At 40.5% G+C, this 14,150-nt stretch overlaps 2 protein-coding genes across 14 annotated transcripts in view; both read left to right on the top strand.

The window, feature by feature from the left end:
- The window catches only part of LOC111244159 (AMP deaminase 2-like), a 58,579-nt gene extending 51,914 nt beyond the window's left edge, over positions 1-6,665 (top strand). For all 6 annotated transcript variants that reach the window (XM_022790928.2, XM_086980026.1, XM_086980027.1 and 3 more), the window contains 10 exons: positions 211-382; positions 1,947-2,062; positions 2,226-2,738; positions 2,987-3,217; positions 3,568-3,714; positions 3,890-4,093; positions 4,376-4,597; positions 4,922-5,131; positions 5,342-5,514; positions 5,883-6,665. In XM_022790928.2, the coding sequence (XP_022646663.1) occupies positions 211-382; positions 1,947-2,062; positions 2,226-2,738; positions 2,987-3,217; positions 3,568-3,714; positions 3,890-4,093; positions 4,376-4,597; positions 4,922-5,131; positions 5,342-5,514; positions 5,883-5,958 (2,064 nt within the window). In that variant the 3' untranslated portion in view covers positions 5,959-6,665. The remainder of the gene's footprint in view (positions 1-210; positions 383-1,946; positions 2,063-2,225; positions 2,739-2,986; positions 3,218-3,567; positions 3,715-3,889; positions 4,094-4,375; positions 4,598-4,921; positions 5,132-5,341; positions 5,515-5,882) is intronic.
- A 927-nt stretch (positions 6,666-7,592) lies between these two features.
- Positions 7,593-14,150, top strand: part of LOC111243908 (AMP deaminase 2-like) — a 14,702-nt gene continuing 8,144 nt past the window's right edge. For 5 of the 8 annotated variants that reach the window (XM_086980031.1, XM_022790236.2, XM_086980030.1 and 2 more), the window contains exons 1-9: positions 7,593-7,723; positions 8,071-8,225; positions 9,073-9,191; positions 10,019-10,190; positions 10,641-10,756; positions 10,956-11,471; positions 11,741-11,971; positions 12,432-12,578; positions 13,805-14,008. In XM_086980031.1, coding sequence (XP_086836157.1) covers positions 9,108-9,191; positions 10,019-10,190; positions 10,641-10,756; positions 10,956-11,471; positions 11,741-11,971; positions 12,432-12,578; positions 13,805-14,008 — 1,470 coding nt within the window. In that variant the 5' untranslated portion in view covers positions 7,593-7,723; positions 8,071-8,225; positions 9,073-9,107. Of the gene's footprint in view, positions 7,724-7,750; positions 7,836-8,070; positions 8,226-9,019; positions 9,038-9,072; positions 9,192-10,018; positions 10,205-10,640; positions 10,757-10,955; positions 11,472-11,740; positions 11,972-12,431; positions 12,579-13,804; positions 14,009-14,150 lie in introns of those variants that run through there. The other 3 variants (XM_022790238.2, XM_086980029.1, XM_086980032.1) reach the window with 3 other exon arrangements.

Here is a 14,150-nt window from a genome sequence, read left to right as displayed (position 1 = left end):
TGGATGACATCTTTTTTATTTATAGCTCGCAACACTTTACGTTACTAGTTTTACTATAGCTTATGGAGTTGATGGCCGCCTTGGCAAAACCAAATATTAACATAGTACGCTAGACTAGTACAATATTTTTATTTAGTGATTCGCGTTAATTGCTATTTTTCTGACGTGACGACTTGGCCCTATTTATTTGTTTTTCAATACCTTTTCAAGGAGTACCTGGATGACTCAGACGAACCGGACCGTGGTGTGGATGTGGCCAATTTCCGGGCCGGTTTCTCAGGGCCGCGTAACTTTACGCTTGTACAATCGCCCACCCGAGAGGACAAGGCACCCTTGCCGCCATCAGTTATCTCGCTTGACTTTCAGCGAGTTTCTATCACAGGTTGGTAAAAAGATTTATCTTTTTTTAAAGAGTTTTACAATTATAACCGACAAGGAATATTTTAGTGGCACATAAATTCGACCGCGTAAACAGGTCGCGCAGTAATTAAACGTATCTGACATGGGTCAATAGGTATTTATGTCTGTACTATATATATATATATATACATATAATAATAATACTTACACTATCGCCGCTTATAGGCATTTAGGGCCGCACTGAAATGTAAGTCAGTGGGAGTCAGCGCTTATATCAGTCGTGCAAAGCCATACATTTGAGACCTAATGTTTCTCCAACGCTTGAAATAGCGTACAGACCCTTGGCGCCATAAACAGTTCCAATGTAAGTTTGGGGTCCGCATATACATCCTCTATAGAAAATTCTTGGCAGTTAATTACGCATTGAGATACAGTTCGTAATGTATTAAATAAATACAATATTAGGATTAGTAGGACAACATGGTAAACGACAAGGAAATATCACCTCTTCTGCAAATCTCACTTTTTTCTTTCCTGGCTGCTATGTTATATAACCAGATGCAGCGCAGACAGTTAGCCCCGAACGCATACAAACGCTCTATGTTATTCGTTGCGTGTAGATTTTCTTTTCTATCATACGGGCTTAATTTGAAAGGTCGTTGGTTAGCAGTTACTGTTGCAGATTCTAGACTATTTGAAAAGCCCGCTGGAGTGGTCTGATATGAGAGGTAGCTAACGTTGGCGCAATATCACTATTGAGCAAGCATCGACTCGCAACTTAATGGCATTGTACTATAACGTATTGTTGCTTTCCCTGTTGCACTCACATGCCGATACGCAATACGTAAATCTGGAAAGAAATGTTGTTTTTTACATTACGACAACAATAGCCGGCGGCTGGAACAGTGGCATGGCAGCACCGTCACGAACACCATTGACAGCAGCGACAACATGAAGAATAATGACAGCAACAGCGCCACCAGCACCAACAAGAAAAGACAAACTTGTTTGTCCAGTTCTTAGTATTGCCCTTGTGGTTATTCTTCTGACACCAGCGCCAACATCAGAATCATAAAAGAATATCTGCATTAATGTTGTTCATGTAGCACAGATGGATTCGCGAGTAACATGCTCGCAGCTGGACTGCAGGCTTAATAAACAGAACCGTAGACTGGAAGAGGTTGCTTGTCAGTGTAAATCACTTTTCGTGTTAGGATTCCAACCCAAGACTTTAGAGCTGATTACGTCCACGTAAAAATCGTGCAGTATCTATGGGAATATTATTGGTGACGATAAATGTTTAACCTGCAGTATGGCGATCCTCCGCCTGTGTCGGTTTTCAAGGAAATGTTCCTCACATTTCCATGAGAATGGCTGAGCTCCTTGACTAGACAATTCACTGAAAAAACATTCTTTGAGAATCTGTGCTTTCCTAATGGATTTTCTTAGTCTGTGTACGACCGGACTTGAGCTAGAAAATTATACATTTTCCATATGCACTACGACACGCCATTGCGCTTATGGTATTCTAAGTTGGTTGTGACAATAGCTGTACAGGGTTGATTATCTCTGTAAATGTTTTGCAGGCGAGGACACATCTGGAGTTCCATATGAAGACCTTCTTACAGCTGCCAGTATGCTTGTTAGTGCCCTCATTATGCGGCATAAATACTGCAAAGCTTCCCTGCAACGATTCCCAAAGGTACGGCTAGAGCCCGAGAAAATTTGTCGAATCCATCAGGCCACGAATCGCCTTAATGTAACAATTACTTGGTCGGATTATAGCTTAAATACAATCCATTCAAAGGACAACCAGAATTGTCTCAGTTCCTAATGTTTATCAAAATCCTAATTCGTGCTTTCAGGTTACGGAGCACTTCATATTCGGCGGTTCGAAAACGTCAGATTACGAGACACCGCCGTGTAAACTGGAACCGGAGTACGTGCACACTGAACCTCAGAAGGTTTCTGATCCATGGTGTGTAGCTAGCGGAATGAATTCGGCTGGACTTTCGTTTGAAATGCATGATGGTGTCGTGCAGGCATGTAGCTCAAAGGGTGAGATCCAGCCATTCCAGTTTATCACACTGCAGGAATTCATTCGCGATATGAATCTCTTGTGCGCGATGATCTCTGACGGGCCGCTGAAATCCTTTTGTTACCGTCGACTTTCCTATTTAACGAACAAGTTCTCAATGCACGTCTCGCTCAACGAAATGAAAGAGCTGCTCGCCCAGAAGAGCGTACCTCATCGGGACTTCTATAACATTCACAAGGTTGATACGCACGTGCATGCCGCTTCGTGTATGAATCAGAAACATCTACTACGGTTCATCAAGAAGAGGATTAGAGTGGACGCCGATGACGTCGTATGCAAGGTATTCACGTAGCTCTTGTATAGTTTTAATGTTTCGTGTGGCAATAATGGTCATTAGTAATGCTCGAGTGCGACTGGTTGCCTGAATTAGCATAGAGGTTAACTTTGGTCGGCATCGAACAACACAGAAAAGTTAGAACAACACTCGGAAGTATGACGGTATTTTCATCAAACCCGTCAACGGCTCATGGAAAACCTATGCGATAAAATAAACTTATTTATTATACACACAATGTTTTTCGTTTGTAGGATAAAGTAACCGGCGAGATGACTCTACGTCAAATGTTTGAAAAAATGAATCTGACAGCATACGATTTAAGTGTAGACACGCTTGATATGCACGCTGATCGGAACACGTTCCACCGATTCGATAAGTTTAATGACAAATACAATCCAGTTGGTGAATCACGCCTTCGGGAGATCTTCTTGAAAACCGATAATTATATAGGAGGCAAATACTTTGCTGACATCATTAAGGAGGTTAGTAGCTTTTTATTGAGTGCACCTTAACTTTATTTTAAAAAGGATGATTAAGTTATTGTGATTACGTACGACGTCGGGGCACCAGAGTAGAACTCATCTGTAAAATAAACTATATTTTTTTTCTCTATGGTCACCTGGTTTAGCGAGCTGATACTTACCTAATCGTGAATCTTTGCAGGCATAACATTTTTTATGAGTTCATTTTTCTACGGGTAGATGTCAAGTTAATCAACTAATAACATGAATGAAACAATAAAATCTCATTTAACGGAAATATCCAAAGCTTTCAACCTATTTTCGAAATAAGACTCGTTGTTTTTCCTGGGATTTTTTTACACCTCCTGTAGGTGATGTCTGACCTTGAAGATAGCAAATATCAAAATGCAGAACTTCGACTATCAATATATGGACGATCTCGTAACGAGTGGGATACGTTAGCCAAATGGGCATTGCAGCATAACGTCTATTCCGACCACGTACGATGGATCATCCAAGTAAGACTCGTACCCATGCGACTTAGTAAGGATATTGGAGTATGCTACTAGATAACTGGAGAAGTATAAAGGTCGCCCTTTACAAGGCTTTATGCTACTAGCTAATCCTTTAGTGATATTTGGTGCTTCTTGTCCATTCATCTACTGCTAAAATCATTATCATTAACTATTACAGATACCCCGTATCTACGATGTCTTCAAGGCGAATAAAATTGTGGACAACTTCGAACAATTTCTTACAAATATCTTCCTTCCGTTGTTCGAGGTAACAAACGATCCGTCCAGCCACCCTGAGCTGCACCAGTTCCTCAACTACGTCATTGGACTAGACTCGGTTGACGATGAATCGAAGCCCGAATATCCCATGATCGACAGAGAAGTGCGAATAAAACTGTTACTATACGCTATCCCTATATATAGCGTATATATATACGATATCCCTATATATATCCCTATATATCCCTATATATATCCCTATATATATATATATACACCACATCTTTCGTTCGATTCGTGGCGTGTATATGGAGTGCGTCTGTGAGTCAAGAAGATTTCCTATATCGAAATAGAAATAGCAGACGTATAGATATGTACGGTGTAGGAAATGTTCAATATGTCGTCCCTTATAGGCGTAATGGAAACTGCTACTTGTATCTTACAGGTTCCACTTCCAGCCTCGTGGTCACACGAAGAGAATCCAGCCTACGTTTACTATCTTTATTACATGCACGCCAATATGGCTGTTCTTAATCACTTCCGTAAATCACGTGGACTAGAGACGTTCGTACTGCGGCCACATTGCGGCGAAGCCGGGCCTATTCAGCATCTTGTTGGGGGTTTCTTATTGTCTGAAAGTATCAACCACGGACTGCTTCTAAGGAAGGTTTGTACATGCTCTCTCTAGTCAACAGTATATATGTAAGACCACATGTTATTGCTGAAATGAAGGGAACACCTATTTTTCAGGCCAGTATCGTGTCTAGTTGAGCATGAAGATTTAGAGACTCGATAGCCTCATCCATGGCGTTTACGGTTGTAGCAACACCTATCTGCGTGCCGTAGACGAAATGAAACCATTTCATCTGACACATTTTATGAACGGTCATTATGCTGTTTTGAGTATTGATACTCGGCTTGCCCCTGTCGCTGCTGCGCTCGCTCTGCATGATCTAACAGTGCTTACAATTTTGTGGATTCCTTTTTGTAGGTACCTGTTCTCCAGTACCTGTATTATCTGTCGCAGATCGGCATAGCCATGTCCCCATTATCGAACAACTCGCTCTTTTTGAATTACCACCGTAACCCACTTATTGAGTATCTCAATCGTGGGCTCTGTGTGTCCTTATCAACAGACGATCCCCTCCAGTTTCATTTTACCCGTGAACCACTCATGGAGGAGTACTCAATCGCTGCTCAGGTGAGCAAGCTGTAACCCTTATAACACAAAAATATATATAATGGGGGTTACGCGGCACCGCAAGGGGCTACGACCATATCGTACTGACCAACCATAACGTCTATTTAATATTTTCCTGTTGTAGAAACAATATTTCGCTCTCCGATCCAATGTTCTTTCGTATTAGATTACTAATTAGTTGTGGCATTACTTTCGATTGATGTTGTACAGGTCTGGAAGTTGAGTAATGCAGACATGTGTGAGCTAGCGCGAAACAGCGTACTCATGAGCGGTTTCCCTGAACCCTTCAAGCGACACTGGTTGGGCGCCGGCTTCGAGCGGGAGGGCGTTGAAGGCAACGATGTCAGGAAGTCCAACGTGCCCGACATTCGCGTTGCCTACCGGTGCGTGCAGCGAAATTCGGCCCAAATCAAATCTTCCTTCCGAAGCTAAATATAATTAGCCTCAAACCTAACCTAGCTATCGATGTGCCAACATTGATCCATATTTTCGTTCTTTTTTTAAGAGTTCTACAAGTACTTTAATGAAGCTCGAATTTAAACATTTCTGTGTGGCTTCTGATTCTTTTCAATTGTGGATTTCAGAGGCTAGTCAGGATTTTGACTTGCCGAAATGTTTCTACCTCGAGCGTATCGCAATCGACCAACTACTGCTAGCCAAAAAAAAAGAGAAATAATCTTTTAAAAAACCTTTACCTAACGCTCACATATCTTCGTTTTTGTGTGTTACTATGACTCGTTTGAATTTTCAGATTTGAAACGCTTGTTGAAGAATTGGACATGTTTTCTGCAGTAATGCAAAAAAGACGGGCCGAATTCAACCAATAGAATTATCCTAATTATTAAGATTTACGTATCAACCAGTTCACAATAATTATTCTCATTACTAATATGACTTACTGCTTTAATATTAGATATGATAGCTTTAGCTCAATGGCTACATATGATATAGATCTCGGTTTGAGAAGCATTCTACTAAGCTGGATATTCTGTAAAAGGTTCACAAAACTGATCACGGTCAACGACGAGCGATTTGCCTTAAATTATGGCCCGAATAGGTTGAATCTATTGTGTAATAATAGAATTGTATAAGGTAAAAAGATAGGTATCTTAACATGGAGGGTATGCTGGGCCGATACAGCATCGTGCTTGCCGGATTGTTGATCTCGGCAGGCCTCGTAGACTACGAACCTCACCGGCAAAACCGTCCCGCAGCATGTTGACCATATCAGCAGCATCACCCTTTGGCTGTGACCTGTTTGGAAACTGAAGCAAACGAATATCTGTATTGGAGAGCAAGTTAGAGATAAAAGTTTAACCAAACGAACCTGAAGGTTAGCAGCGGACGCCGTAGACGATAATCGTGAAGGCTCCTCCCAAACGGCCTCGCATATGACGACGTACCCACACTGGTCCACGTACAATCATCACGCGATCAAAGACTATATTATCTTATACATAGATATGTATAAGCATATCAAGAAAGTATATGTCAAAAAAATGAATAATAAAGAGAGCTTATTTACTCAAAAATATAGCGTGGCATTATCTTTCTAACGGCAAGTAATTATGTTCACTGTAGAAATACCCAATATTTCTATCCGTCTTCCATGTGAAGCCGATAGTCGAGCTTGTATTTGGGATGCAGCATGGATTTAATTTTCGGTTTTTTTTTGCTAAGCAGGCCACTTTGGTTGTGTTTATGTACGTTTAATATTGAATACCAATATATATAGTCATAAACACTACTTCATAAGGAATTTGTTTCGTTCCATATGCCGCTCCCTCACAGGTCTCTCAAAAATGACTAATTATAAAAAATTTTCTTATGCTGTAAACATAAATGAAAATTGTTACACAAATTAGATATATCGAAGATGATTATCAAATTGAATTCATGTTTGATTATTGCAGCAAGGTACAAATATCTTCAGTTACTTATATTGTGTTCTCACACCAGCTAGCTAGTCCCTATGCTGATACGTGTTCCCCCTACTGAACTTAAGCGTACGTGACGGTTTTCGTTCCCAGCCAAAGGTAAGGGAGCATGTGTCCGACTTCGGCGATATCTGTGACGTAACGATAGAAATAGAGCTATAATGTCATGATGAACAGATCCCGTAATTATTCATTTCCAAATTGATCTTGTTTAAAAAACAATTTAAAATATAAAATTAAAATTTTTATTTTTTTTTTAATTCAAAATCAAAAATAAAATAAAGTGTGCATATAGAAACATTGAGTTTCTATGTGATTTGAATATATTCTATGAAGTTATTGTGCCATATGTATGTGTCTTCATCGCTCGCGCTTGTATCGACAACTGAGAACGACATTTGATCGATGCATTTTTAGAACATTACTTGAGAGCATTCTTTACCACTCTGTATTTAAATAATAATAACATCACGCATCGCATAACGTATCACTCGCGTACACAGTAAGGTTTGCGACTGAAAGTTGGAACAACAACAGTTCTACGATCTCGTAGAAATCAGCTGCCCGTGTACGTCCCTGTTGATTCAGGCGGCGTACGATGGCGGTAGCATCAAAGCAGACGATGAAGTGCACTGTGAAGCTATTACTACTGACGGTAAGTTAAATTACGTACTATTTTTTTTTGTATGTTGTGACGGGGCTTGAACCAACTACTTGTGGATGCCTAATATGATACCAGATTACTGGAATCAGAGTGTATTGCAACGGTAATATATTAAATAGCATATTTACGATCTGAGAACGTATGAATTCAGTTTATCTTCAGTGATGCGATATAGATATTAAGTTGATCATATTCGCTTAGCCGAGGTAGACCACGAAACTGGGAGTTAACTAATAGAACGAATAAAAGTAAGTTGATCTAGATCCGTCAGCTGTATAAACCGATCTTTAAAGTAAGTACTCGACGTAAAACTCGCAACGTTCATTCATCTTATTCAGGTCCAGGGTTGACGTGCTTGTTTACCAAGCTTGACGATCTGAGTCCAAAATAGGATGTAAGCACAGTTTGTTTCATGCCGACAGGGGCCCCTGTTCATCTCAAGCAATGTTTAACTAAAGCAGTACCTTACGAAGAACTCGAACTATTTCTTCAGGTAAGCATGCTTAAATGTACGCAATAGCGTAAATGCAACACTCTGCCAAGGACTTTAGATCTTTGCTCTGAATCTGATGCGCCAGAAGTGGTAGCCTGTCGGCGGTACTTACAGCGTAGGCTCCTGTTAGACGGCAACTACGTTTAACGTAGTAAAAGGGCCCTCACTGAAATTGATATGTCAAGCTTTTTTGTCTGATTTTGATTGTAACAATGGTGCCAATTTTCAGGGCGTCAGTTCCTCTTACTTGGATTCTTTCTAATATTTTGTTACATCAAACCTTAAAAAATTAAAACAATAAACTTGCTTGCGTCGCACAGTATTCCTAAATGTGACAGACGTCAGGGCAAGGCCTTACCCTTACCTTCACCTAGCCATTGTTTGGTGTACATAGTAATTGATTCAAGACGACGTAATCGCTTGGGGTACATTATGAAAAACTGGGTCCTTTACCGACGAGAATGAAGATGTTCTTTGGTGTGTCAAACTTCGGTGTGACGTACGTCATATCCTAGGGTTCGAGAATTTCTCTGGACACAACTAATGCGGAAGCCGTAATACGCGGACAGACCTCGTAGACGCATAGCTTCCGATAAGTATATGGTTTTCATTCACTTGTACCCAGTAAGATGAAATGCAGCACTATTGTTAGAGTTGGGAACACCAAGCTGTTTGGCTGTCATGCGAACGGATGGTACGACAATCTGTATCAAGCTTGAAAAATCAAAACTTCATAATTTCAATGAGTATTATTAGGCGGGATAAGGCCCAGCCAATTTCTATTCTCGCTGTCAAGAAATCGTATGTAAATTGTAAGTATTAACGAAGTGTTTCTTGCTTTCCGTAGTGTTATGTTGACAGGTTGATCATAGGGCATCGAAAATGGAAAAAAACCGTCGATCCGACCAAAGAGAATCCCATCAATTCTCAATGAAAATAGATCATGGATTTACACCTACGATGAAGGTTAGAGTGTGCACCAGTATAGACAATCTATCGTTGCTAACATTAATCAGTATACACGGAGAACGCCGAGGAATGGTTAGAAGCGCCTGTAGGTCAGTCAATTAATCGATATCTATTCGAGAAGGCACTCCAGGATTTTCGTAATTTTTTTTATAGTTTCTGAGACAGTATGTCATAAACTTGGCGTTGTGTACTGTGTACTCTAATATATAGGGAAGTACATACTTTCCTGCAGATTGGAGGATCGTATGGAGTATTGCGAGCCAGCGTCAGTGTCACGGTCGTTATTAAAAAAACTTCGCTTGATGAGGCTTTTTAGCTGACCTATTTTAGTCCAAGTCTTGTTATGTTAAAGCAGACCTATGCGTAGAAAGGACTTATTCTAGCGCAATCATGTAGCAAAAATAAACATTTTACATATGGATAATATATTTGTGATTGAACTGCAAAGGCTAAATATAAACGAGGCAGATAGAACGCATTTGCTCCCGGTATTGTCGTAGACGTTTGACGGTTGGAAAAGAAAAATCAACTGAGCACGCTTAGCTCAAGAAAATCGGCTTTCTTAGTGAGTATTTGGTTACTAAGGTTGTTTCACTGACAGGTCGACGTTAGATATACGATCCTTAATGTATATAATAGAGCATTTTTGCCTCTACGGTTCTGTATCTATCGTCCAGATAAACCAGGGTTTACCCGTATGACAGCTTTGCCCACTGCCACTTCATGATTTACCTACGTCTTCATTCATTTATTCCTAAGTACGACCAGACCCTTGCGTTTGCAATTAGTATGACGTCTTTAACATTCTGACCTGAATTCCTTAGGAATATTTAGACGAGTCCGATGACGTGGAAGAAGCACCCAATCTCAGTTGCCGACTCAGTGTATATGAACGCCCCAGGAAACAATCGGCTTCTACAGAGGCAGCCCAGTTGGACGTTAGTCTCCTGTCACCTAATACTATAGCGCTGGACTTCCAGAGAGTGAAAATTACAGGCATGTTCAATCAAGTTAGTGAACAATTCCCATTTGTTAACAATATGAAATTGATGTATCCTCTCTCGTAAAGCCTATGCCCTAAAAACACTTTTCTCAAAGGACTCTACGTAGCTAAAATTTATTTAACTAACATTATATATCGAAATGTGCTTTATCTCGCACTGCAGTTGGATTAGCTATAAATTAGGAAGGAGTTGACGAGGAAGATCTGCGCACAGTCTCTAATAGGTCGAGCAGTACCACTAACTCTTCGCTTTCTAGAAACGATGTAAAAACTATTTACAAGTGTTAGTCTACTCGAAAACCAGTATTTGGTACGCCTTACGTGTCTTACGCTCCGCATGTGAACGGTTAGCGACTGGTAATCAGTACCTCATCACAACCAGCTAGTTCAATCAGAATGGTATATGTTACTTATGAGGTCCTTTATCTTACGATTACTTGCAGGCCACGATATTTCGGGAGTGCCATTCGAGGAGTTTTTCTCGGCCTCTACTGCGCTCATCAACGCGCTTAAAATTCGGATGAAATATTGTAAAGCTGTTTATCACTCGTTTCCCAAGGTTGTCCGTCGTTTTTCGTTTGCTTGTAATTGATCGTCTAAGATTGTCACCATAGGCACCATATTTCGTTAATGATCAACAACGACTGCCTCAATGATTTTTTTCTCTAGAAAGTAGAAATTGAATTTCAGCTCATCGAAGATAAAGCCATATGTCCATGCAGACCCTCGTTGACGTTATATTGTAATTAGCATTATAGGTGACAGAAAGCATTATCACAGGCACGGTGAGTCTTGGCTCGTATGAAACGCCTGCGCTCAAGTTCGAACGGGAATACGTTCACACAATACAGCAGAAACCAACTGACCCGTTTTCATTTCCAATGACTATGGGGTCTGTGAACTGCACGATACGCATGCGAAACGGTATCGTTGGGGTCCTCACATCTCCTACTGAATCGGCGAGCAAATTCGAGTACACAAGCCTCTCGGAGTATGTGCAAGACCTAAACACTATGTGCTCCATGATCTCGGATGGGCCGTTGAAGTCGTTCTGCTACCGGCGACTGCAGTATTTGACCAACAAGTTTGCTATCCATCTTCCGCTAAATGAACGAAAAGAGCTCCAGGCGCAGAAGTGTGTATCCCATCGGGACTTCTACAACACGCACAAGGTCGACACTCACATTCATGCTGCGTCATGTATGAATCAGAAGCGTTTGCTCCGATTCATCAAAAATAAACTCAGGACCGATGGCAACAAGATCGTATTCAAGGTTCGTGTTGGATCGCAGGGTTAGTTCGCTTATCGATTCTTCGACATGAAGTAGTAGTGGAGGAATACTAAAGGTAACGTAATTTAGGTAAAAAAATGGGCTTAGAACCAATTTAAAGGAAATGTGTGACCAGTATGCGATAGGCTTTATAGAGGTGAAGATAACTTATTTTCAGTTTAATACATATCTAAGCATGTGATTCGATTATTCTGAAGCTTGTAGCAGAACCAATCTGTATATAATAACAAATTCCTTTGAATTTTTAACAGGATCCAGATAAGGGAGAACTAACATTGCAACAAGTGTTCGACAGGTTGAACTTAACTGCTTATGATCTCAGTGTTGATACTTTGGACATGCACGCTGATAAAAATACGTTTCATCGTTTTGATAAGTTCAACGATAGATACAATCCCATTGGAGAGTCGCGTCTTCGAGAAATATTCCTCAAGACGGATAACTATATGGGCGGAAAGTACTTCGCCGAAATTATCAAAGAGGTGAAGGCACAAGCTGTTCTGTGTAATATTATGTTCGCTTCGAGCTTTATAGATATAACTATGAAGTAGTAACAGGTTTCTAAAGTACTTCCGTTCTATTCTAGCCGAGAATTACATTATGTATAATGTAATTCTCGGCTAAGAACGGATATACACTTAACCAATTTGGTGTACTTTTAATTTAACGACTGTTCAGGCGTAGGGGAAAGGCAAAATAGATGAGTATATGGGTATATGGGCGTAGATTTCTGATCAATACAAACAATATTATGGAACACAAAAGCAATAAGAACTTCGCGAAAATCGATATCGTCTTGTCGAGACATGTATGGCGTTGTCTGTTGTGCTTGGTACGTACAAGATTACTTGCCGTGTTATATCTTCCATCGGTGCTGTATTCGTTTCTTGTAGTGATAAAGAAATTTGAATCATCACTAATTGAGTGCCGTCCTTCATCTAGGTGATGGTTGAGCTCGAGGATAGCAAATATCAGAACGCAGAACTACGACTATCTGTGTACGGGCGCTCGAACAAGGAATGGGACAATTTGGCCAGATGGGCCATTCAGCACCAAGTGTACTCCGATCATGTGCGATGGCTTATACAAGTGGGTGACATTTTAAGCAGCGTGAACATAAAAACAAAAAAAACTATATAAACCTAACATCAAAGGAATGATAAGTGAAATCAGTCTCCCTTTAGCGTTCTCGCTTTTTCTGTTCATCAAGAACAATGTCAAAGCAAGGTCATATATATATCTGAAGGTGTATACTATCTGAAGTCGTCAATCAGTCGCTAGGTAGGTAAAAAGATAAAAACTATTGTGGGTAGATCTGCTTTAGATTATTAAAAACAAGTGCATAACGAAGGAGGAAAAGGTCGCGAACATTCGTTATGAGCAGTCCATGTGATCGCTGTCGGTTGGGCGTCTATTATGCACAACTATGGCCTCCGAGGTAAATCCGTAGTGGCATATGTGTGTCCACCAACTGCCTTTTTCTGGGCCTGAAAAGTCTAATCACCTCAGTATGAGGTCGGGATATTAATAGGAATTGAAATCTCGCGTTGTCCTCAGGTCCCTCACGATCTACTTTTGATGGCGGTAATGCATTATTGTCTTTCGGGTCATCTCTTAGCTGGTTTGTAGCACTTGTTTCCGTTCTCGAAACGTCTGTGTTTGTGCTTCAATATTCGATATTATAACACCAATATTCGACGAATGTCCGCCTGATGCTGTGGCCTTTGAAGAAACCAACCAAGCCTGAAGAAACCAACGATAGGCTACGGAGCATTGATTTTTTTTCCTGGAATAAGCTCTCACATGTTTCTAGATGAATGGAATGTTTGTTAGTCAAATTTTGTTTGTTAGCGGCATGTAGTAGAACTCTTCTTTTTGGGATTTGCTTGTATACTCATGTATGTATAGACGGTAGGCTCCGTACAGAGATGATGTATCCGAGTACCGGGAACATGCAATATAATAAATATAAAAGTTAAAAATCACTCTCGAGCTGTTGACTCAGTTAAATCTGTCCGTACTAGTGAGGTAGTAAATTTGTCATGCCGCCGTCTGCTACCCCAGAAAACTCGGTTCTGCAGAACTCGTTTCGCAAAAAGCAAATATTTATAACGACAAACGACGATAAACTCGGCAGATACCAAAGGATTTTTGTAGGAAGCTGAAATAGGAAACGTTGTGTACCGTGAAGAGTGTCAGTTATAGACAGTTACAGCTTAAAGGGTGCGAAGTTGCATTATCACGAAGTGTAATGATGAACCAGTTCCGTTCTGAAAAAGTAATAACATAGTCTGTCTAACTTACGTCTCGTACAGATACCTCGTCTCTACGATATATTTAAGGCAAATAAAAACATCGATAATTTCGAGCAGCTTCTCGGAAACTTCTTTTTGCCATTGTTTGAAGTAACGAACGATCCTAACACTCACCCAGATTTGTACCAGTTCCTTCATTACGTGACCGGTTTTGATTCTGTCGACGACGAATCGAAGCATGAGGATCCCATGATCGATAAAGATGTAAGTGTCGACAAGTGACTATAGCTATTACTATCACATGCTTTTTTTTGCAGTATCTACACTTTGTTTGGACGAGTGTTTAAACGCCTGCGCACCTAAAAAAAACGTGTTAATCGCGTCGATAGTGTATTTCTGCCTTTAT

Source organism: Varroa destructor, unplaced genomic scaffold, assembly GCF_002443255.2.
Source record: "Varroa destructor unplaced genomic scaffold, Vdes_3.0 BEIS01000002.1, whole genome shotgun sequence".
Classification (NCBI taxonomy): Eukaryota; Metazoa; Arthropoda; class Arachnida; order Mesostigmata; family Varroidae; genus Varroa; species Varroa destructor.
This window is presented reverse-complemented; position numbering and strand designations above follow the sequence as displayed.